Source organism: Biomphalaria glabrata, chromosome 11 (assembly GCF_947242115.1).
Source record: "Biomphalaria glabrata chromosome 11, xgBioGlab47.1, whole genome shotgun sequence".
In the NCBI taxonomy this organism is placed as follows: Eukaryota; Metazoa; Mollusca; class Gastropoda; family Planorbidae; genus Biomphalaria; species Biomphalaria glabrata.
The window spans coordinates 41,221,510-41,248,031 of NC_074721.1; the positions used below are offsets into that span (position 1 = coordinate 41,221,510).

Here is a 26,522-nt window from a genome sequence, read left to right on the forward strand (position 1 = left end):
CGCACAAGCCACATTCTCATCTCCACATTCTCATCTCCACATTCTTATCTCCGATGTTAAGACAATACCTTTACAGCCAAATAAATAAAAACTGTGTCAAATCTTTTTTTGAAGTCACTGTTTTAAACATTCTATAATAACTGGTCACAGAGCTGCCTCGTATGCTCACAATAGTCACGAATCAATAACCTGCATTTTAATATAACATGATCCCCCCCACTTCAACTTACAGCTATGAAACTGTCCGCTTTAAGTCCTCTCTGGGGATTAACTATCCTGGCCAGGTAGTTGGTGTCAGGTGAGCCAATGTTCATTACACCACCGAATTCATTTACCTCTGTCACCATGGAGATGGTCTGACCTGCGTTGGTGAAATAATAGTATTGTAACAAATGTAAGCGTCAAGGTCTCTTTTAATGCGTTAATATGACTAACATACACCATCGCCTCGTTAAAAATAGTTAAGTAACTTACAGTAGGTACGGGAATGTAGCACATATCAATAGTTTACAATCGAATATAAATAGAAAGAAACTTATAATGTTTTCAGAATTATAGTCAAGCTATGTTCAGAAGTTTACCTGAAGGGTCCTGCAGTGACTTAATGATTGCTCCAGCAGCGTTGAGCTCCACAGCCATTCCATATTTGCTGAACATGTTTTGTAGCGACTGATAAGACATGGTCTGGGGAATACGGAAGGTAAGTTAACTTAGAGGCTATTTTAGTCTGAAGCAGAATGAATGTATGTTGACTTGGAGGCTATATTAGTCTGAAGTAGAATGAATGTATGTTGATTTAGAGGCTATATTAGTCTGAAGTAGAATGAATGTATGTTGACTTAGAGGCTATATTAGTCTGAAGTAGAATGAATGTATGTTGACTTAGAGGCTATATTAGTCTGAAGTAGAATGAATGTATGTTAACTTAGAGACTATATTAGTCTGAAGTAGAATGAATGTATGTTGACTTAGAGGCTATATTAGTCTGAAGTAGAATGAATGTATGTTAACTTAGAGACTATATTAGTCTGAAGTAGAATGAATGTATGTTGATTTAGAGGCTATATTAGTCTGAAGTAGAATGAATGTATGTTGACTTAGAGACTATATTAGTCTAAAGTAGAATGAATGTATGTTGACTTAGAGGCTATATTAGTCTGAAGTAGAATGAATGTATGTTGACTTATAGGCTATATTAGTCTGAAGTAGAAAGTATGTAAGTTGATTTAGAGGCTATATTAATCTGAAGTAGAATGAATGTATGTTGACTTAGAGGCTATAGTAGTCTGAAGTAGAATGAATGTATGTTGACTTAGAGGCTATATTAGTCTGAAGTAGAATGAATGTATGTTGATTTAGAGGCTATATTAGTCTGAAGTAGAATGAATGTATGTTGACTTAGAGGCTATATTAGTCTGAAGTAGAATGAATGTATGTTGATTTAGAGGCTATATTAATCTGAAGTAGAATGAATGTATGTTGACTTAGAGGCTATATTAGTCTGAAGTAGAATGAATGTATGTTGATTTAGAGGCTATATTAGTCTAAAGTAGAATGAATGTATGTTGACTTAGAGACTATATTAGTCTGAAGTAGAATGAATGTATGTTGACTTATAGGCTATATTAGTCTGAAGTAGAAAGTATGTAAGTTGATTTAGAGGCTATATTAGTCTGAAGTAGAATGAATGTATGTTGACTTAGAGGCTATAGTAGTCTGAAGTAGAATGAATGTATGTTGACTTACATTAGAACTCAGTTTGTGGGAGGGGGTGTGGTGGCTGAGTGGCAAACAGACTTCCAAAATGATAGGTCCTGGGTTTGAATCTCAGTGAAGATTGGCATTTTTAATTTCGTGGATGAACAATTAAGGAAGATCATTATGGAGGAGGCGCGGTAGCTGAGTGGTAGAGCGCTTGGCTTGTGAACCGGTGGTCCCAGGCTCAAATCCTAGTAGACTAGGATTTAAACTTCGGGATATTTGGGCGCCCCCTGAGTCCACCCAACCCTAATGGGTACCTGACGTTAGTTAGGGAAAGTAAAGGCAGTTGGTCGTTCTGCCGGTGACATGACAGCCCATGAAAACATTACATTTACATCATCTGCCTCATGTATTGAAAAGTCTTCAAAAGTTACTTTATTTGTTTTTTTCTAAGTCTGTGGAATAAAGAATCTAAATATATAATTTACATCCGACCATGCGGGACACCACGATGAAAAGGTCATGGAAAGATAACTCTTTTATTTCTGCAAGTCGGACTAGAGTTGCCCCCACGTAACTTTCACGTTGACAGAGAGCAAGGCTCAGAAAAAAAAGGATGGAAGGGGGGTATGCTACGCCGCGGGTCGGTTCGTGTATAATAATGCCTTCAATTTTCATTCTGTAAACTAACATATCCACACAATAGGAAAATTAGAAAACACATATACATACTGCGGCACCCATTTGCCTGTAGTAAGCATCGCCTGCGTACCGATCCATGGGGTTCTGGGATCTCGAGTGCCTCACATAGCTCATCCCTACCCAGTAGGTTCCTCGGTCGGATGCCCGGATGTTGTCGGGTAAGCCTGGTAAGTTTTGAGCGAATACAGAAACTTGGAGCCACGTGGCACGTTGAAGACTCACTCTAGAAATGACAATGTCAGCAAATGTCAGCAAATGTCAAACAATACAAAAAAATTAATAATTAAAAAATAATAACCTTTTTTATTTTTATAAGTTATAATCTATTTTGGTTTTTCACCTGTGATATTTTGTCATCGATTCTCGAATTGGTGTAAATAAAACAGAGACGTAGATATCTAAAGTAAGTTAAAGTAAGTCAAAGTAATTCAGAGTAAGTTAAAGTAAGTCAAAGTAATTCAAAATAAGTTAAAATAAGTTAAAGTAGGTAAAGTAAGTTTAATTAAATTAAAGTAAGTAAAGAAAGTTAAAGAAAATTAAAGTAGGTAAAGTAAGTTAAAGAGAGTTAAAGTAAGTTAAAGTAAGTTAAAGTAAGTTAAAGAAAGTAAAGAAAGTTAAAGTAAGTAAAGTAAGTTAAAGTAAGTAAAGTAAGTTAAAGTAAGTTAAAGTAAGTTTAAGTAAGTTTAAGTAAGTTAAAGTAAGTTAAAGTAAGTAAAGAAAGTTAAAGTAAGTAAAGTAAGTTAAAGTAAGTAAAGTAAGTTAAAGTAAGTAAAGTAAGTTAAAGTAAGTTAAAGTAAGTTTAAGTAAGTTTAAGTAAGTTAAAGTAAGTTAAAGTAAGTAAAGAAAGTTAAAGTAAGTAAAGTAAGTTAAAGTAAGTAAAGTAAGTTAAAGTAGGTAAAGTAAGTAAAGTGAGTTAAAGTAAGTTAAAGTAGGTAAAGTAAGTTTAATTAAATTAAAGTAAGTAAAGAAAGTTAAAGAAAATTAAAGTAGGTAAAGTAAGTTAAAGAGAGTTAAAGAGAGTTAAAGTAAGTTAAAGTAAGTTAATGTAAGTTAAAGTAAGTTAAAGTAAGTCAAAGAAAGTTAAAGAAAGTTAAAGTAGGTAAAGTAAGTTTAAGTAAGTTTAAGTAAGTTATGAAAATTAAAGTAAGTTAAAGTAAGTTAAAGTAAGTTAAAGTAAGTAAAGAAAGTTTAAGTAAGTAAAGTAAGTTAAAGTAAGTAAAGTAAGTTAAAGTAGGTAAAGTAAGTTTAATTAAATTAAAGTAAGTAAAGAAAGTCAAAGAAAATTAAAGTAGGTAAAGTAATTTAAAGAGAGTTAAAGTAAGTTAAAGTAAGTTAAAGTAAGTTAAAGAAAGTTAAAGTAGGTAAAGTAAGTTTAAGTAAGTTTAAGTAAGTTAAAGTAAGTAAAGAAAGTTAAAGTAAGTAAAGTAAGTTAAAGTAAGTAAGTAAGTAAAGAAAGTTAAAGTAAGTAAAGTACGTTAAAGTAAGTAAAGTAAGTTAAAGTAAGTAAAGAAAGTTAAAGTAAGTAAAGAAAGTTAAAGTAAGTTAAAGTAAGTTAAAGTAAGTGAAAGTAAGTTAAAGTAAGTTAAAGTAAGTAAAGTTTCCCTCGTACAGCTTGCGATCTATAGGCCAGATGATGTTAAAGTCATTTGTTTCTTTGGCCAACGGTTAAGGAGAAGGGTGTCATGTGACCAGCAGGTCAGGTAGCCATTAGAGTTGGGTGGGCTCAGCGCGTCCATAAAATGCCAAAATTAAAAATCCCAGACTTCACAAAGATTCGAACCCTGGACCCCTGGCTTGAAAGCCAAGCGCTTAGCCACTCAGCCACGGCTCCCCCTGGTGTATATCTAGTTTGATTTAATCTCCGTAACTTAATGAAAAAAAAAAGTAAAGTTCCCCTTTCAGACCTTGCGATGATTTATAGGTCATCTGTTTCTGTGGACCATTGTTAACGCGGAGTCACGTAGCCTTTACATTAGTTGGGGAAAAGTAAAGGCGGTTGTCACCATTCTCGTTAACCGTGGGCAAAGAAACAGAAGACCTTAACATCATCTGCCCTATAGATCGCAAGCTGTACGAGGGAAACTTTACTTTACCAGTGTATGAGTTAAATAATAAATTGATGTTGATTTTATTACTGAAGTGTGAGAACTATTAAAGGATGATAATTCTTGTATTGTCCCTGCAGCGTTTCAGTCAATTCTAACGTGTTTGATTTTGTATTTGATAATTATAATAATAATAATAATAATAATAACAATAATAATAATAACAATAATAATAATAACAATAATAATAATTGTAATTTATTTGTATTGATAGAGAAAATGCTCTTTAAGATAAATTTCATCTACATTTTTATTTTGGTCCTGGTTTTATTTTTTTCCTTAATACTACGGTATGTAAGTACCAATTGAAATACTTAAATTAATAGTATAAGTAAGAGGTAAATCACACTCTTCCATTCATTGGAAATGGCAAAATTGATGTAAAATGCACAGTTAAAAGTACTGTAATGGACCTATTGGAAGCAAACTGTGGCAATTATGTAAATGTTAACTTGTCTATTATTTTAAACAAGCTGCCAAAACTAAAAAATAAAATGATACATAACTTTAACTTGATTATTGTTTCCGAATACAGGAATCTTGTTTGGGCTAGCTGGCTCAAATGTCTACATAATAATAAGGTGTTTGATCCTAATCACTTGGAATCAACATTTAGAAAAATAATGGACTTTAGGGTAGAGAATTATCTAGTTTGATTTTCATATACCTGTATAATGCTAATGTAGTTTTTCAGAAATAGGGTGTTGGGGGTCAGGGATATCTGATATTGTGTTGATTGTTCTGGAGTAGAGTATACTTGTATCATTTTTCTGTCTTTAGGGGGTTCATTGGTTAGGTAGTATGTCTTTGATATTAAATAATATTTCTATTACTGTTATTATATTTTTAGGTTAATCACTTTTCAATTGTTTATGATTTAATACTTGTGAATTATGAGAACTTACAAATAAAAACATATTAAAAAAAAAAAAAAAAAGCCCACAAAAGAGGCAAGATGGCCCATAAAAGAGGCATATAAAGCCCAAAAAAGAGGCAAAGAAAAGAGGCATAAGGCCCAAGGATTCCTATGATGATAAAGCTAAAACTGAATAGCGCAAATTCTGAGCTGTGGGAAGTCCTTAGGTTCACTCGTGCGACCTTTGCACATTCAGAATTTCTGAATATTTAGCACGCAAATCCGAATCCTGACGCGTTACTTGGTTGACCAATGACAATGACCCGATGCTTGAGATCCTTGCTCTTGTTTACCACGTAATGAGCATGTGTAATGTCTGTCGTTTAAGTTGTCGCCATGGACATGTACTCCTTCAATAGATACAGCAGAACCCAGTTTGGCTTCAGTCACACTCAACTTACTGGAGCGGAGCCCAAAGTCGCATTCCCGAACCCGTGCCCAAGGATCAGGGCCGGTCTTAAGCCACTGCAACCTATGCGGCTGCAGTGGGCCCCGCACTTTCATAGGCCCCGCGCGAATTTTAGGTGTAAATTATTAAAATAAACCATTTTAACGTATTATTAAAGGGCTTCTGGAATTCTCAAGAAATTGTATAATATACGAAAAAGTCATGAAAATCTCTTGAAATTATTCAAATCTTCTGAAAACTCATGCAAAAAACAGATAAAATTGTCATTTTTGGGTGTCATTCAATATGGACAACCCCAATCCTACTAGCAATAAAAAAAAACGGCATTGTCAGCTTTCATTTAATAAAAATGTAATGATAAGGCGAATTTTAACCAAAACAAGAAGTTTAAATTCTTAATTTACCTGAATAGTCAGTGGCATACAAATATAGTTCTAAATCTATCGTTAAAAAAAAACAAAAAGCGATATTTTGCTAGTCAATAGTAAATCTAAAAGGCAGATCTGAATGTTTATCAGCTTTTTGTTGAAAAACTATTATCTACTGTAGATGGCTCGTAAAGCTAATTTGACAATGGTTTTGTAATTAGTAAAGTACGAATAAAATGCAAAGACGAATTTATTTTCTAATACAAAATCTTAATTTTCACCTATTATCCTTATCACAACCCAGACTAGGCCCGTTTCGCATAGGGCCCCGCAATCTCTAGGAACGGCCCTGCCAAAGATACCCTGCTACGCCACCACTACTCTGGTGTGAAATTTAAAAAAGAGAGAAGAACCCAGCGCCAATACATCTTGACAGTTTTCAGAAGCAAAAAGCCTGACGCTTACGACAAAGGCTGTGAGCTCCATAGGCAGCTGAGTAGGCGGAACCGAAAGGATGGGTGGTGGCAGCTGAGTCGTGTGGAGCAGGCCGTCCTAGCCCAGTTCCGAGTCGCTCACTGTCCAATTGGCGTTTACCTTTTTTATCTAGTCATTTGCGAGGCCCCTAGTTTGCCCATGCCTTAGGCCGGCCCTGCTCCTTGATACTCACCTCAATATGCGGACTCTTCCTGTTTCAGCGACCAGCAAATTGCCTTCAGGTGTCAGTTCAAGGCCGTTTGGAAACGCCATCACATTAGGCAGAAGTTCCCTGATGACACCAGTCGACGGAACAAATGAAATGAGTCTGAAAGAAAGAAACGGAACTTGTGCACGTGATTTAGTAACTAGAGTATTCTTACATTTCGTTGTAATTTTTTTAAAAATTGCAAAAGTGTTTGAAATATAAAGTACACAACGGGAAGGGAAGTTATCACTTTTTGCTACACTTTGTTAAAGAGTTATCCCAACCCAACTATAACCAGATGGATATTTACACTGCACCATGTGTGCACTGGTGTGTGTGTGTGTGTGTATATGTGTTTAATTAACATTAAAATGGTCATGCTTCAATGACTACAGATACTTGAATGCGATAAAAAAAAGATTCAGAGACGTATATTTTAAAATTAGTTTATTCCAGAGATAAATGTAGACAATTTTGAGGGTACAAACAAGCAGATGCCAGGGTGACAGGAATATTAGGTAAGGGCTAGATCCACAAAGCAATACTGACAGATAATCTCAGACTTTATTGGTCCCCACCTCAATAAATAAACAGACCAAATAAACAAACAATGCTAATAAACAAACAAAGCAAATAAACAGACAAAGCAAATAAACAAACAAAACTAAATAAACAAGCAAAGGAAACAAACAAACAAACCAAACAAACAAACAGACCAAATAAACAAACAAACCAAATAAACAAACAGACCAAATAAACAAACAAAAGAAAAAACAAACAAACCAAATAAATAAACAAACTAAATAAACAAACAAACCAAATAAACTAACAGACCAAATAAACAAACAAACCAAATAAACTAACAGACCAAATAAACAAACAAACCAAATAAACTAACAGACCAAATAAACAAACAAACCAAATAAACTAACAGACCAAATAAACAAACAAACCAAATAAACTAACAGACCAAATAAACAAACAAACCAAATAAACTAACAGACCAAATAAACAAACAAAAGAAAAAACAAACAAACCAAAATAAACAAACAGACCAAATAAACAAAACAAGCAAATAAACAAACAAAGGAAATAAACAAACAAATCGCCTTGATATGCCTCACATACTTTTACACTCAAAAGTTATAAGCGGAAAGATACACTTAATACACTACAAATACTAGCGAAACTATTATATACAATTATAAGAAATAAAGGAACACTGAAGAGTAACCTAAAACAAGGCTTTATTAAACTAGAACGACACATGAACTGACGAAAGAGACTTGGACAGTAGCACACTAGATCAATGTTGTGAACACATTCTCACGACGTTACACAAACATAAACAAATAGTAACTATTTCACCACATTCACCCCGCCTAGAATTAAAATAGCAAGTATAGTAATATAGTAGGCCAATAGCATAAATGAAGAGAGAATGCCAGTGCCTGTAATACAATAGATTATCAATAGATCAATAAATAGTGTCGAAATATTAATTTCTCTAGTAAACAATAGTGAATGGTGATACAAAGAAACCTAAAAACCAGTATCTGTTGTATGACTTATAAACAATTACTAGTTTCTGTTTTAAGTATTAACAAATAGTGTAGTAAGTAAACATGTACGTAAGTAAGTGAAAAGTAAACTCTAGTATCAGTAGCAAGAGATAAACAATGCCAGTTTATGTAGAACATAAGTAGTGCAATAGAGGAACAACTCTAGACTCTATAGTTCGGTCTGGTTCTTCTCTCTCTTAAGTTGTAACGGGGTTGACTATCCTGTTCTACAGTTTGGGAGTCACTAGCGAGTTCCTGAGCGTCAATTGGGGTATTTTCAAGAGGAAGCGCTCGGAGGTCCTCAGAGCCTACCAGGGGTTCTTTCCTTTCTTGTATCACCGTAGGGGTGTTTACTGGTACTTCCGTGTTTTGAGTTTCTGGAGGATATTCATTATCCTCACCCTGAGGGAAGAACGAAGGTTCACTTGTTGTTGTGGATGGGGAGGGGGTGGGAGCCAAGCGTCTTAGAGAGACCGTCTCCTCTTTACCGCTGGGCAACCGTACGACGGCATATTGGGGGTTACACATCAGCAGGTCGACTTCCTCCGTGAGAGGATCATACTTTGAAGATCGGTTCTCTCTTCTCAGCAACACTCGACCTGGGCTAGATAGCCAAGTGGGGATAGATATCCCGAAGGAGGATTTCCGGTTGAACCGGAAAACTCTCTCGTGTGGAGTTTCGTTTGTTGCCGTAGATAGTAATGATCTAATCGAGTATAGGGCCTGGTTCAAGACAAGCTCCCATCTCGAGTTCGGGAGATCGAGGTCTTTCAGTGCTAAAGTAACAGCGTTCCATAGAGTTTTGTTTAGTCGTTCAATTTGTCCGTTGCATGAAGGATTAAAAGCGGTTGTTCTACTTGTAGCTATTCCCCTCTCGTGCAGAAAGGATTGCACCTCCCTCGACATAAAGGCCGTACCTCTGTCAGAATGGACGTACTCTGGCATCCCAACTAAGGAAAACAGCTGATTTAAACACTTTATGACAGTAGATGAGGACATATCGGGACATGGGTAGGCAAATGGGAAGCGTGAGTACTCATCCACCATTGTTAATAAGTATTTGTTGTGAGTAGCAGATGGGAGTGGCCCCTTAAAATCGATGCTTACTCTCTGAAATGGTTGGGTAGCCTTGATGAGGGTGCCTGAAAACTGTTTGAAGAATCTAGGCTTCAGTTCAGCGCAAGTTTTACATTGGTTTACCACTTTGCGGACGTCCTCGCAGGAAAAAGGTAAGTTCTTAGTCCGAACGAAATGGAGGAGTCTCGTGACCCCTGGGTGACAGAGGTTGTTGTGTAACAGTTTGAGGTCTTCTCCAGTCATTGCTGACGCAAAGTGGTTTCTTGAAAAGGTATCCGCCGCAGCGTTTTGTTTCCCGGGTCGATATACGACGTCATATTGGAAACAACTAAGCTCCAGTCGCCATCTTTGTATCTTTTCGTTTTTGATCTTGCCCTTGTTCTGCTGGTCAAACATAAAAGACACTGAGCGTTGATCTGTAACCAATGTGAAGGGTCTACTGATAAGGTAATGTTGCCATTTTCTCAGGGCTTCTACGATAGCGTATGCTTCCTTTTCTACTGCTGAGTGTCTGCGTTCACTATTCGTGAGTGTTCTTGAAAAGAAGGCGACAGGACGGCCTTCTTGATTAAGAGTGGCGGCAATCGCGATGTCAGAGGCATCTGTTTCGACTGTTAGAGGTCGATTGTAATCTATCGTCGACACAGCAGCGTTTTCAAGTTCGTGTTTTAGCTGTTTAAAAGCTTCTTGAACTTGTTCAGGGGGAGGAAAGGCTTTGTTGTTTACCAATAAATGGATCTTGTTGGAGAAATTTGGGATCCATTGAGAATAATAGGACAGTAGTCCAATCACCCGCTTTTGTGATTTCATGTCTTGTGGTGGAGGTAGGTTTCTCAATGCTTGAAATCTTTCGGGGTCTGGTCTTAATTGCCCTTGTGAGATTTCGTAGCCTAGGAGGCATACTTTATTAGTCGCAATAGCACTTTTATCATTGTTGAAGGTGATACCGTACTTTTTAGCGGCATTGAGAAATCTCTGTAGATTCTGGTCGTGGCTACTGGGGTCAAGTCCGCAGATGGTAACGTTATCCACGTAAGCGAACGTGTCCTGTAGCCCTGCCTCCTCAATTATTGTGTTGATCGTCCTTTGAAATGCAGCGACTCCGTTTGTCACTCCAAAAGGAATGCGGCAAAACTGATAAAGCTTTCCGCCAGCCTCGAACGCAGTGTACTGCTTTTCATCATCCCTGATAGGTATCTGGTGGTAAGCGCTTTTGAGGTCAAATGTACTGTACATTGAGTATTTAGATATTTCCTGCACCAGTTCATCAACTTTTGGCACGGGGTACGCGTCGAGGTAAGTGAATCGATTGATGGTTTGGCTATAGTCGATAACCATTCTCTTTTTGTGCCTTTCATTAGTTGTTACAATTATCTGGGCTCGCCACGGGGACGTGGAAGGCTCAATAATTTTGTCAGATAGGAGTCTCTTGATTTCATTTTGAATGAATTTGGAGTCAGGCATAGAATATTTTCTAGATTTAGTGGCTATGGGGTGGCAGTTAGGAGCAAGATTAGCGAAGAGGCGAGGGGCTTCAACTCGTGCAGCTTTCAGCGTACAGACCTGGAGAGTGCTCCGTTTTCCCTCAAATGGGATCATCAGTTTTTCATGCTGGCTGATGAAATCTAGCCCTAAGATTACATCAGATACTAGTCCATCTAGTAGTGAGAGCTTAACACTTTCGTATTGTTCATCTTTGTACTTTATTTTTGCGAAAATATGGCCGTGAGTAGTGCGAGAAAGATGTGTAGAGGCCATGTAGATTCTGTTTCTGGACGTTTCTAATTTCCATCTGTACCTTTTAGCAATTGAAGAAGATATATAGCTTTCACTGCTCCCCGTATCTACGAGAGCCTTCAATGGTACTCCATTGACGAGTATTGAAATAGTAGATTTAGTAAGACCGGTCGCTGGTGTCGATGCCCAGGAGGATCCAACGGTTGTAGTCCGAGACGTCTCATCATCTGCTTTCACTATGGCTGAGGTTATAGACTTGAGTGTCTGTCTGGTCGATCTACAGACTTTCTGGAAATGGCCTCTCTTACCGCACAAGTTGCATGTAGCGTCGCGGGCCGGACATCTAAAGCGTTGATGTGGGCTGTTTCCACAAAAGAAACATCTTTTACTAGTCGCCGCACTCACCTCGTGTTCTACTTTTGTCGTTGGAGAAAGGCTCTCCTCGTTGGCGCTAGCTCCACAGGGAGTTTCAGAGCAGATGTTATACGCCATGGCATGGTTATGGGCATATTCAAGTTGTCTTGCCTCTTCATAGGCGCACTGTAGAGTTAAAGTAGATTTCTCTAAGAGTCGCAGCCTTATGCTGTTTGAAGCCAGTCCAGTAATGAAGGCGTCTCTTACGAAGATATCTCTGTGTTCTTCAGCGGTGACAGCTTTGAAGTCACAGTCTTTGGCCATACTTTTAAGCTTAAGTAGGAAGGAGTCAACGGTTTGTCCGTTCTCTTGTCGACAAAGAGTTATCATGTGCCGTGCAAAAATTTCGCTTTTAGGCTTCACGTAGACATTTTGTAGAACTTTGATTGATTCTTCGAACGTGGTACACTCACTTATGTACTGAAATACGCTCGAAGAAACGTAGTTTTCCAGTAATTTCTTTTTGTCAATCTCACAGTGAGAGACTGAGGAGATGAAATTCTCAAATGTTCTGAGCCAGTGCAGCCACTTCTCGGCAGCCGATGGCGAGCTAGGCTCTATGTCTAGCTCTTTTGGCCTAAATAGCCGTTCCATTTGTATAATTACTTTTACTTACAGACTGAGAATAGTTTTGAACGAAAATCCAAAAAAGATACGTGAGGCACATAGATCCATAGAATTGAAAATTTCTAGTTTAATAAATTGTAATAAGAAATAAAGGAACACTGAAGAGTAACCTAAAACAAGGCTTTATTAAACTAGAACGACACATGAACTGACGAAAGAGACTTGGACAGTAGCACACTAGATCAATGTTGTGAACACATTCTCACGACGTTACACAAACATAAACAAATAGTAACTATTTCACCACACTATCCATCTAGAGTGGACTACCTATGATAGCTAGTGTATAATGAGCTACAGATAGCGGTATCTGTGAGTGAATTTGAGCAGTTAGAAAAGTATGGATGAGTCACTATTCTTTACCTTCCCGAGGTCCGGCCCTCCATGCCGATGTAGACGTCCGCTCCAAACTCGTGCGCATCGCTGGAGTCGGACATGATGATGATGCCGTCCTTGGTGACCACCAGATCATTGAGATGGACAGGAGGACGCCCGTTGACTGGCACGTCAACACTGTAGATCTGCTCAAATGTGCCTGGTGTTTTGACAAGGGAGTAGCCATGAATACGCTAATAACTGCAGTCAATGTGGAATAAGGACAGGGTGGCTGCGAAATTAGCCGTATACTTTTAAAGTTTTTTGTTTTTTTTCTTCAACAATATTATCCCCCTTAAAAATTGTTTCCCTTGGAAACCGACGGAGACGGTGTTCCCACGTTTTTGTAGCAGCGCTGGAAGTCTGTAACCAACATGGTCAACAGAATGTCCGTCACACTTTTTTGGTAGCAGCGCCTGGAAGTCTTTAACCAACATGGTCAACAGAATGTCCGTCACACTTTTTTGGTTGCAGCACTGGAAGTCTTTAACCAACATAGTCAACAGAATGTCCGTCACACTCTTTTGGTAGCATCGCCTGGAAGTCTTTAACCAACATGGTCAACAGAATGTCCGTCACACTTTTTTGGTAGCAGCTCTGGAAGTCTTTAACCAACATGGTCAACAGAATGTCCGTCACATTTTTTTGGTTGAAGCGCTGGAAGTCTTTAACCAACGTGGTCAACAGAATGTCCGTCACACTCTTTTGTGTGTTTCCTAAAGCCCCGAAATGACTTCATTTAGTGACATTTGTTTAGGTAAGGAAAAACAAAAGTCACAGAGGCTGAAGTCAGTGGAATAATGGGGGCTGGGGAACCCAGAAATGACTTTTAATTTAAAATAAATTCTGTGATGGAGAGGGCAGTGTGACTTGGATCATCCTTTAGTCTGCAATGTATGGTTTTAATCAAGCTCTCATCGACCAAAAAAAAAATCTCGAATGAGAAATTGAAAAAGAAATAAATACTGCTATGTTGTATACATACTATCTCACTTTAGACAGAAGAGGAATCATCCAAAACAAACTGTTAACCAAGACGTTTTCTACAGACGCCCTTGAAAGACTCGAACAAAGTCATTAGTGTGAGACCAATTATCCAAAACGTTTTTCTTATCTTCAGGAAACACTTTTGTTCCCTGAATATGCACGGGACTAATTTATATTACAATCCCTCTGTTCAAGTCGGAGGTGCGGTGGCTGAGCGGTAAAGTGCTTGGCTTTTGAACCAGGGGGTCCCGTGTTCGAATCCTGGTGAAGACTGGGATTATTAATTTCGGGATCCTTGGGTGCCTCTGAGTCCACCCAGCTCTATTGGGTTCCCGACGTTAGTTGGGGAAAAGTAGAGGAGGTTGGTCATTGTGCTGGCCACGTGACATCCTCGTTGACTTTTACATTATCTGCCATATAGTCAGAACTTCATGGAACCTGGAGGTTGGAGGGTGGAACCTGTACACGGATCTTAAACCATAGCTTCAATCTAGGGTTTGATGACAGGTCAACATCTGGAAGCCGGTGCATTTCTGCCAACTTGTGGAGGTGTCTCCGATGGTGTCCCGCAGCTTTTGTGAGAGCTCTCCAACTGTCTCTCTCAGAGGCCATCTGCTGCCAGATAGATTCCTCTATGCCCTTAAGGGCGAAATGGCGCCTGAGTTGGTCTCTTAAAAGGGGTACCTCTGTACTCCCTCCTCCTCTAAGCTCGCCAAAGAAGATCGCCTTTGGCATGTGGTCTCCGATGCGAGATAATTAATATTGACATCATAAAAAGTAACTGATAAATGACATTGTATTCAACTTTGGCTTCATGCGCTTCTTTATAAGTGTTTTCTTTGAAGGGGGGGGGAGCTATCGGATCTTTTTAAAGGAAATATAAGAAAAGGGGGGGGTAGGTCAAAAAAGGTTGAAGACCACTGGTTTAGGGGCATCCTAAGAATTCCGAGGTTTCAAACCCCAGTCTTCACAGGGATATGTAGTGGAGTGTGCGCCTAATGTTTGTTTGTTTCGCCCGTCATGCAAACTGCGATCGTTGTAGCGTGTAGGTCTCTGGGGGAGACGTGAAAGTCCCCCACGTGAAAGTCTCCCACGTGAAAGTCCCCCACTTGAAAGTCCCCCACGTGAAAGTCCCCCCACTTGAAAGTTCCCCACGTGAAAGTCCCCCACTTGAAAGTCCCCCACGTGAAAGTCCCCCACGTGAAAGTCCCCCACGTGAAAGTCCCCCACTTGAAAGTCCCCCACGTGAAAGTCCCCAACTTGAAAATCCCCCACTTGAAAGTCCCCCACGTGAAAGTCCCCCACTTGAAAGTTCCCCCACTTGAAAGTCCCCCACGTGAAAGTCCCCCACGTGAAAGTCCCCCACGTGAAAGTCCCCCACTTGAAAGTCCCCCACGTGAAAGTCCCCCACTTGAAAGTCTTCTAATTGTCATATACTTCAGGTCATAAAACATAAAAATGACACCAAAATGTCACCACACACATAAGGAAACAAGACATTTTTACCTGTGTCATTCTTAATGCGGAACAACCCTTTGTCCGTGTCCAGCGCAATCAGGTCACCTGTGCTCGGGTCTCGACGTAAGCTGGTCAGCTGACCGCATGAGCTTGTCTGTTCTAGTCACGTGTTGGTGGAGATACAAATAGATATGAACAGACATTTTTAGACAAATCCTTCCTTAAAGTATTTATTTTTGAATCTACATTTAGAACTTTGAAACGGTTATGGATAAGAAAAAGAGTCACAATTAGATTGGATCAGTCTTGTAATTAAATTTGTATTAGATCTAGACTAACCAAAAAAAAAAAAATTTACAAATATAAAAATTGGGAATGACTTGAATTCAAAGTCATGGTCAAGCCTTCTTAGGCTCCACAAGCGAACACGGTAACCACTCTGCCAATCTCGTCCTATTTCTATGTTGTATTCACTAAGAATCAGACAATGACCTATAATACCTCCACTTCAGTCAAGTACAATTTCTTTCCATTGTACGAGATACTAAACAAAATAATTAAATACCAATAGTTACTTAACAAGTTGGTTAATTTTTCTGATTGATTCTTGTGTTGTCAGGTAAAAGAAATAATTGTGCAAAATTTTAGCTTGATCCGAAATTGGGTTGGGAGAAATAATGTGTACAAACTATTTACCAAACAATTATTTTACCATGTAGACACAGTGATAAGCTTTGTAATACAAAAACAAACTGCAGATCACTTGGTCTATTACTTAGTTTACTACTCGTTGCCAATAGCAACATGCTCGAACCAAAATTAACCCATCTATATAAATAGCATTTTATAATTAGCACATTGGATAGATTTGATTTAATTTCCCTCAATCGCTTCCCTAATTAACATAGATGTTAAGAGAATGTATTTAGTAATGGAGATCTTCATGCGTGACGTCAAAGCTCTAAATAGACCTGCCAACTACGTCACACCAAGGTCAAGGTTAGTCAACAATCACAAAACTTAATATCTCAACCAATGAAGGGAACACAGGCAGAGCCATGAACAAAGAAATAGCCATGCCAAACAAACTGGACAATATTAACTTCCTCCACCGCAAAGAGGAATCTATAATCTTACATCTGGGAACAGGACACACACCTCTGTTAAATTATCATCTAAACAAAATAAATCCCTTTATAGACACCGCACCAACCGCAATGAAAACGTAAACTGTATTTTTATTAAACGCCCCTTCCAAATCCACCCAAGGCAGACCCTACTAACTCAACAGCCCAACATAACCAGCACCCTGTACGACAGTACTGAACAGCTAAAGAGAACGGCACTCTATTTTTCCTTGGCACAGTCTGCAAGTGATCTGACAGCTCAGCAGGAATAAACCGGCTTACAAGTTCTAGCATATGTATATCCAAGTTTATATTGAGTACAGAAAGAGAGATAATCCAATGGCTGTCATATCTCTCAATATATCAATGATTATCTCCCCTTTAATATATATAAAACACAATTAATCAATCACCACTAATTTATTAACTAATTTTGTATTATTGATTCTAGGATGGGAAGTGGGAGAATGGCTGCCTGATCGTGTGGAATGCGCGCTGGGCTGTCGTTCGGACTTCTCGAAAGATCCTGGGTTCATACCCTTCCCGCTGCCATCCTCAATCGTAATGCAGGAGGTTTGGACTAGGAAACAAAATATCTTTACCACGAAGGAACATCCGAAACAAGTAAAACAAAAAACGTGTAAAAAAATCTACCCAGACAGACAGACGGACGGACGGACAGACAGAATGAGTAGCATCGTAAGAAAAGATGGTGAACACATACAGTTCATCAAAGTCATTTAAGTTAAACTTCGACAGTGCGAAGCTATTTGCATAAAATAAATAAATCACCAACTGAAATAGTTTACATAGTAGCTATGACAACAAACTTTGTAAACAGAAGAATGAATGATGCCAGGTTGACTTACCACAGCCAGGAAAGGACAGATCTGCCACGAGCTTTGGTTTACATCTTGCCAGGTTGTACACTTTATTGTCTCTGGTACCAGCAAACAGCTCACCTGGCACAAAGCAAGTAAGTAGATGATACAGAAGACATATACATTTAGCTATATTACTCATGTTTAATTAAACGGATATAGATTGCTAGTCGACCCGAGGCGTAGCATACACCGCTATTTGCCGGAAGTATTCATGTAGGCAGAGTGTATGACTGTGCTTCCGTGATATTTTCTATCGGGCCCCAAGGCTATCAGTTACAAGAAAAACATTAAAAATATACTTTAAAAAAAAAAGCTAATATTAAGCGTACTTATATCAATTAGTTTGGATCAGTCATGTAATTAAATTTGTAATAGATCTAGACTAATAATAAAAAAGCATTTATAAAAATAAACAATTAAAAAAAAGGGAGCGACCTGAATTCGAACTGTGAACTTATGACATCTCACACCTCTCAAGCCAACGCGGTAGCCTAGTTTAAAAGATTTGGGGTATTTTTAAAAATTATTATTCGAAGTACGAAAGTGCATATCCATAGAGCATATTTTATGGCTACAATGCATGCGTCCGTAAATAGATAACTCTATGCAATGTATTGCAGACTATATTTCCTACATATTTCTTTTGTTTATCTACTTAATACTAAGCAATTTTATTATTCTTCACATTGAGAAGCCGAGTATTAAAGTTCTTGGGACCTTTCAACCTGAATACAATGCAAGACACACGACTTATACAGAACATGATAATGACAGAGTGATGTACAAGAACATTTTTTTTGCGTTGATTAGCCCAGTCCTAAGTACACATTGTTGGACATTAAAAAATTTACAATAGGAATTCATGCTTGTTAGCTGGTAAACTCACCGACAAAAACATTTAGCATTATGTTGCTCGGAATTTTTGGGCTTCCATAGAAACTAAAGACAGTTCCTTTCGAAAGAATCCCAATTTCAAGGACTTCGTTCGTTTGGCGTGTATAACACTTGTGTACCGTGTGTACGTACATGTGTCTACAACAGAGGACAATAGACAACCTGATGATCGTCAAAGTTTGAACAATTCCTAGACAATGTTAACCTTCATTGCTGTGAAAACATGGAACTTACGGTTTTGTCTTTTGTTTTGGGCAATGTTATCTTATATTGAATTAAAAAAATATCATTCACGTTACAAAGAACTAAAGTCGTGTTACGCATGATGGAGGCCAACACACACTTTCTTATCTTATCTTATCTTATCTTATATAATACAGACGTTACTTCAAAAAAAAAAGATGATTACATTCTACGCGTCATGCATCTAGTCATGCATGTTAACCAATGACGTAAATTCTGCCAAGTCACTGGTTTTCCTGGCTAGCTCAGGCAACCCATTCCATGCTCTAATAGCACTAGGGAAGAAGGAGTATTTGTACAAATTTGTCCTAGCATATGGGACGAGGAATGTGCCTTTATCTTTGTGTCTTTCTGAGTATTTTATTAAATTATGTTTTTGCATTTGAAGATTATGGTTCAGTGTTTTATGTATAATTGCTACTTCATACGACTGATGGAGGCCGACACACATACTTCTCGTATAGATAGATCAAGGTATCAACATTCTGTTCCTTAAAGTATTCATTTCTTTTGCCAGGAGTAGAGTTTCTGTCATTGACCTTTCCGTGATGTCCTTCCTTCCTTTTTTTTTTTCTGCCTCTCTTTTTTTTTCCTGGTACAGTTCTCTGTAGGAAGGTCCTCTCTTATCTGCGGGGAAACAAACCAGCAAAAACCATGTAATCAAAAGATTACTGCAGCTGTATATGGCTGACAATGTCAAGAACAGCAGACGACTTCGCAAAACAAGCTTTAGACTGGGTAGAGACAGGGTGGAAGACCAAAGCAAACATGGATGAGATCGGTAGACTAAGTAGCGAAGTAGACAGGATGGACATGAACACCAGGAGAACCAAGTCCAATAACTCACACTGTTGCGCCCTTGTGATCCACTAGCAGTCAAAAGAATTACGTACGTAAATGTACATTGAGTGGACCGTGTCAGACATTAACTCCTGGCGTCCCCAGATTTGTTATTCGGCTTTTAACTTTTGTCATTGCTAATAAATAAATAATAAATAAATCGCCCCGGGTTCTAATTCAGTATATTAAGATCATACCTTGATGGAAAGCGAATGATGCCGGGCCGTTGATCAAACCCATATGAACCTTTTCTGCGTTGACCAGCTCTTGGTTAGGTGTGGTGGGTCCGTACAACACAGGGGGGGTCGGGAGGCTGGGTAGAGAATAACACAATGAGAAGGGAGGCAATCTCTTTGCTATAATCTTGTAAGTACAACCAAGAGTTATCACAGACCACAATAAATAAGAATGAATGAACGACAACGGCACATGAACATCGAATTTACAATGGCACATGAACATCGAATTTACAATGGCACATGAACATCGAATTTACAATGGCACATGAACATCGAATTTACAATGGCACATGAACATCGAATTTACAATGGCACATGAACATCGAATTTACAATGGCACATGAACATCGAATTTACAATGGCACATGAACATCGAATTTACAATGGCACATGAACATCGAATTTACAATGGCACATGAACATCGAATTTACAATGGCACATGAACATCGAATTTACAATGGCACATGAACATCGAATTTACAATGGCCCATGAACATCGAATTTACAATGGCACATGAACATCAAATGACAAAGAAACGTGAAATCATATTACAAAAACAAATGACACACGAACTTTGAATGACAATGACATATGAACAACCTCGAATGACAATGACGATGACACATAAGCATTGCATGACAATGACACATGATCATTGAATGACAATGACACATGAACATCGAATGACAATGTCACATGAACATTGAATGACAATGACACATGATCATTGAATGACAATGATACATGAACATTGAATGGCAATGACACATGAATACTGAATGACAATGTCACAAGAACATTGAATGGCAATGACACATGGACATCGAATGACAATGACACATGAACTTTGAATGACAATGACACATGGACATTGAATGGCAATGACACATGAACATTGAATTTACAATGGCACATGAACATCGAATTTACAATGGCACATGAACATCGAATGACAAAGACACGTGAAATCATATGACAAAAACAAACGACACACGAACTTTGAATGACAATGACATATGAACAACCTCGAATGACAATGACGATGACACATAAGCATTGCATGACAATGACACATGATCATTGAATGACAATGACACATGAACATCGAATGACAATGTCACATGAACATTGAATGACAATGACACATGATCATTGAATGACAATGACACATGAACATTGAATGGCAATGACACATGAATACTGAATGACAATGTCACAAGAACATTGAATGGCAATGACACATGGACATCGAATGACAATGACACATGAACTTTGAATGACAATGACACATGGACATTGAATGGCAATGACACATGAACATTGAATTTACAATGGCAAATGAACATCGAATTTACAATGGCACATGAACACCGAATGACAAAGACACGTGAAATCATATGACAAAAACAAATGACACACGAACTTTGAATGACAATGACATATGAACAACCTCGAATGACAATGACGATGACACATAAGCATTGCATGACAATGACACATGATCATTGAATGACAATGACATATGAACATCGAATGACAATGTCACATGAACATTGAATGACAATGACACATGATCATTGAATGACAATGACACATGAACATTGAATGGCAATGACACATGAATACTGAATGACAATGTCACAAGAACATTGAATGGCAATGACACATGGACATCGAATGACAATGACACATGAACTTTGAATGACAATGACACATGGACATTGAATGACAATGACACATGGACATCGAATGACAATGACACATGGACATTGAATGACAATGACACATGGACATTGAATGACAAGTCACAAGAACATCGAATAGCAATGAAATATTGACATCGAATGACGATGACACATGAACATCAAATGACAATGTCACATGAACATCAAATGACAATGTCACAAGAACATCGAATGAAGATGACACATGAACATCGAACCAGCACAACGACCAATCTCATTAACTTTCCTTAACTAATCTCAGGAGCCCATTAGACTTGGATGGACTTAGGGACGATTTTATTAATCTTTACTGAGATTCGAACTTGTGTTCGTTGGTTCAGGGGCAAGCGTTCTTACCAATTGACTAGTATCCTCTTGATACATGCTGGACAAGTATGTAATCTCGTTTTAAAATTTGAATAGTCTATTTATAATTTTTTTTGTCTTTTCACAATTCCAAGAACATATATCTTGTTTGTATTATATTGATACAATAACAATATAGAAAATAACTCTATGCATTTTGTATTATACCATATTTGTAACATTTTCTTTTTGCTTATTTAATTGTTACACCAAACATTTATTATCTATTCCAAATCAAAAGCTATCGAGATTAGTTATAGACTTCAATTGCGAAAACCAAGATCGTTGAAATCATAGAAATATTTGCAGAGCAAGGATCCAAGGTGGAGGTGACGAAAATAGTGAAGAGCCAGTATATACTGATGCTCAAGATAATTTTCTAAAATTTTGCAACCAGCTGGACAAGACAGATGAAGATCTTTTAGGGAGTGCATTTACGCTAGACGAACTCAGGACTGCCCTGGACTCGACTAAGAACAATAAATCACCCGGTCCAGATGGCTTAACATTTGAACTCTATAAAACCTTCTTCCCCCTGCTTGGTCCTCTCTTACTGCGGCTATATAGCGACGCCATTAAACTGGGACATTTTCCTCCAAATTTTAACGAAGCATACATCACACTTTTACCTAAGAAATCTGAAAATAACACTTCACCTAGCGACTATAGGCCCATTTCACTTCTCAACACGGACTATAAACTTCTCACAAAAATGATTTTCCTAAGAATGAAACCACTCATAAACCAACTTATCGGACATGACCAGTACTGTTGTATCCCGGACAGAAACATTGACGGCATGACGCATTTTTTACGGGATTTTATCATGTACAGTAAGGATAAAAACCTCAATGTGTCTCTTTTATCTGTAGATCAAGAAAAAGCCTTTGACCGAGTAAGCCATAGCTTCCTGTTCAAGGTGCTTGAGAAATGTAAAATAAGTTCCCTGTTAATCAGATATATAAAGCTTGTCTATACCAATGCAACAAGTAGATTGATAATTAATCATTCTCTCAGTAGGAGTATCCTCATACAAAGGTCTGTCAGACAGGGCTGTCCCTTATCCCCCTTCTTGTATATCCTTTGCTTGGAACCCTTCTTGGAATCTGTAAGATCTGACCCATCCATTATTGGGATAAATATACCGGGTCGTTCCTTCTCAACCATCAAAGTCAAAGCCTATGCGGATGATACAACCTTTTTTCCATCTTCAGAGCAAGATATTGAGAATATACTAAAGAAATTTACACTTTTCGGAGAAGCTAGTGGTTCAAAAATAAATATAAATAAATCCTCTGTAATGGGACTAGGGAAATGGAAATTCAAAGAGAATTGCGCTTTCAGAATTGTTGATAAAATCAAGATTTGTGGTATTGTCTATACCTGTAATCCTTTGTTCTATTGTAAAGACCAGTGGGAGAATATTTTTGTCAAAGCCTCAAACTTAATTAAACGTTATCAGCACACAGGTTCTACAATATTTGGTAGAGCTGTATTGATAAATAGTTTGGTCATTCCAAAGATTGTCTATTTAGCTAACATTACAGAGCCAGCTCCTAAATTCATAAACAAGCTGAACAAGTTAATTAGAAGCTTTATATTTAAAAACACTATTAGGAGCATTAAGCACACTACACTCATTCAAAACAAAGAGGATGGGGGGATAAACTTGCAAGATGTTAAAACAAAAATACAGTCGCTAAGGCTAAAATTTGTAGGTCAAGTAGTTAGAAACCCAACAAACTTTCCCTTGACAATTTACTATTATGGTTTAAGATTAAGTAGTCTTCTTCCAATACACAATGATACTCCTCACTATTTTGGTACAGTCACTCATCCATTTTACAGATCTATTTCAAGAGTTTTACCTGGTAATGAACATTTAATACACAACAAAACTAAAGAATCATACACAACACTTAAAAAGCTGTTACAGGAAAGCCTAGTGAATAGGATTAAGTGGGGGAGAGTTCTTGGGGTGACAGAATTCAAGGACACATTCATAAACCTACACAGTAAACATATCCCACCAAAAGCTAGAGAGATCAGTTATAGACTTATCTTTGGGATGACCCCTATGGTTAGAAGACGGGCAAATGACCGTGAATGTATATTATGCCACCTTGAAAAAGCTGATAACGAAAAACACATGTATTTGGAATGTCCATTATTCCTTCAAGTTAGAAGTACTGTAATGGACCTATTGGAAGCAAACTGTGGCAATTATGTAAATGTTAACTTGTCTATTATTTTAAACAAGCTGCCAAAACTAAAAAATAAAATGATACATAACTTTAACTTGATTATTGTTTCCGAATTCAGGAATCTTGTTTGGGCTAGCTGGCTCAAATGTCTACATAATAATAAGGTGTTTGATCCTAATCACTTGGAATTAACATTTAGAAAAATAATGGACTTTAGGGTAGAGAATTATCTAGTTTGATTTTCATATACCTGTACAATGCTCATGTAGTTTTTCAGAAATAGGGTGTTGGGGGTCAGGGATATCTGATATTGTGTTGATTGTTCTGGAGTAGAGTATACTTGTATCATTTTTCTGTCTTTAGGGGGTTCATTGGTTAGGTAGTATGTCTTTGATATTAAATAATATTTCTATTACTATTATTATATTTTTAGGTTAATCACTTTTCAATTATTTATGATTTAATACTTGTGAATTATGATAACTTACAAATAAAAACATATTATAAAAAAAATGTCTTGCCTAGAATGTTTCGATACAAAAAATATGTGTTAGAAGTAAATACAAGAACACAAATATTTGACTGTACTAGAATTAAGCATATATGTGTCTTTTCTTATCTTATCTTATCTTATATAATACAGACGTTACTTCAAAAAAGAAGATGATTACGTCCTACGCGTCATGCATTTAGTCATGCATATTAACCAAAGTCTTAAATTCTGCCAAGTCACTGGTTTTCCTGGCTAGCTCAGGCAACCCATTCCATGCTCTAATAGCACTAGGGAAGAAGGAGTATTTGTACACATTTGTCCTAGAATATGGGACGAGGAATGTGCCTTTATCTTTGTGTCTTTCAGAGTATTTTATTAAATTTTGTTTTTGTATTTGAAGATTATGGTTCAATGTTTTATGTATTATTGCTACTTTACTTTTGAGCCTTCTGTCCTGAAGGCTTTCTAAATTTAGTGATTTTACTAAAGGTGTTACTCTAGTCAAATGTGAATATTCGTTTGTTATGAATCGCACTGCTCTATTTTGTGTCTGTTCTAGTTTCTTAATGTTTTCTTGAGTTGAGGGGTCCCAAACAGAGGATGCATATTCCATTATTGGCCTAACCAAGGTTAAATAACATTTTAGTTTTATGTTCTTATTTGATTTATAGAAATTTCTTTTAATAAATCCTAATGCTTTGTTTGATTTTTTTGTAGTTTCATCAATATGTGGATTACATGACAGTTTTTCATTTATTATTGTCTATATTTGTATATATATAATCTATTTATATATATAATTCTCTTCATGGCTAAAAAAGTTTGGACGAGAAGAGGAAGAAGTAAAAGAAAGATCACTCTTTTATTTCTGCGGATAGAGTTACCCCCACGAAAAAACAAGGGGTGGGGGGAGAACAAGTAGAATTCACCCGTCACTACGAATGGCTGCCTGGTCAAGCGGTTTGCGCGTTGGACTGTCAAACCTTGCCCACTCCCATCCCCCTTCTTTCTGCGGGAGGTTTGGACTAGGAAGTCCAACTCTGAAGGAACATCCGAAACATGTCAAACATTTTATATACAAACATTTTACAAACACTAAATAACACCGCCGGACTTAACCATTGTGACCAAGAAGTCATGGAAAGAGAACAAATAATCTACTATGTATATTCACTTGTCACTAAATAGCAGGGCCGGACTTAACCATTGTGGGGCCCCCATGCGAAACGGATTTCGCGGGGCCAAGTTTGGGAAGGGAAGCGGATAATAAGTAAAATTTAAGAGTTTGTAATAGAAAATAAATTCGTCTATGCATTTTATTAATTCTTTACTACGTACAGAATTACTTTACGAGCCTTGCGTGTAACAAAGGCATACAGTATATCATAAAAATTCTGTTTCCTACATAGATCAAGCTCAATAGCAAGAATTACCAAATGTTTCAATCTATCTTTGAGAATTGTTAACCTCAACTAATTCTTCATTAGTAAGAGGCGCGAGAAGCTTCTTTCACCAGATTACACAATTACGTCTAATGCATAATGCCGTTTCTATTTATCGTGCGTAGGATTGGCGTTTTCCATATTGAATGACACCTCAAAATGACAATTTTTGTCTATATAATTCCGAATATTTTAAGGACTTTTTCGTATTTTTTGCAATTTCGGGAGATTTCCAGGAGCTCCTGGTAAATCGACAGGAGGGCGCGGGAAATCTGTTTTAAGTTATAAAATGGTTTAATTAGCGCGGGTCCTATGAAAGTGCGGGGCCCACTGCGGTCGCATAGGTTGCAGTGGCCTAAGGCCGGCCCTGCAAATTAGGAGAAAATGCCACGCCACCGGTCGACTAGTGTATATATATAATATCTGAATTTGTTTTGTTTTTGAGATTATAAGTTGTTTTTTTTTTTAAATTGTTAAAAAGAAAAGATTAATGACTTGATGTTGACGAAATGTTATGAAAGTATCCAGGTCAAAGTTTGTAAGCAGCAACCGAAAATCTCCACAAGCACAACAGTGCAGTCGTTTTCTTTTATCATCTGTTGTCATCGAGAAGTACACAGAAGTCCAATTCATAAAGCGCTGGTTGTGAGTCTGTATGTGTTTCCTGTGTGAATGTTGTTCGTATTTGCATCTATATTGTTATTGTTACAGGAGTTACGCTGAGGTAGTCAACTGTAGGCAAACTGAATTTCTTTTTTGACTGGAACAATATACAATTGCTTTATCTTATCTAATTTTATGTTGTCTTATCTTATCTTGTCTTATCTTTGTGATAGTAAGTGTATGTGTTTTGAGTGGCCGGTAGTGCAGTGTGTGTGCCTGTGTATGAAATGACCAGTGGACCTTTAGTGTACATGGTTGAGTGAACAGCGGGGTGTCAGGAC

General features: G+C 37.6%; 1 protein-coding gene across 1 annotated transcript in view; it reads right to left on the reverse strand.

Moving 5' to 3' along the window:
• Positions 1–26,522, reverse strand: part of LOC106059868 (adipocyte plasma membrane-associated protein-like) — a 37,906-nt gene that overhangs the window by 3,136 nt on the left and 8,248 nt on the right. Inside the window, exons 4-11 of the mRNA XM_056004331.1 lie at positions 19,306–19,421; positions 17,117–17,209; positions 15,169–15,279; positions 12,664–12,835; positions 6,869–7,003; positions 2,434–2,626; positions 582–684; positions 231–361 (exon numbers count right to left, since the gene is read on the reverse strand). Coding sequence (XP_055860306.1) covers positions 231–361; positions 582–684; positions 2,434–2,626; positions 6,869–7,003; positions 12,664–12,835; positions 15,169–15,279; positions 17,117–17,209; positions 19,306–19,421 — 1,054 coding nt within the window. The remainder of the gene's footprint in view (positions 1–230; positions 362–581; positions 685–2,433; positions 2,627–6,868; positions 7,004–12,663; positions 12,836–15,168; positions 15,280–17,116; positions 17,210–19,305; positions 19,422–26,522) is intronic.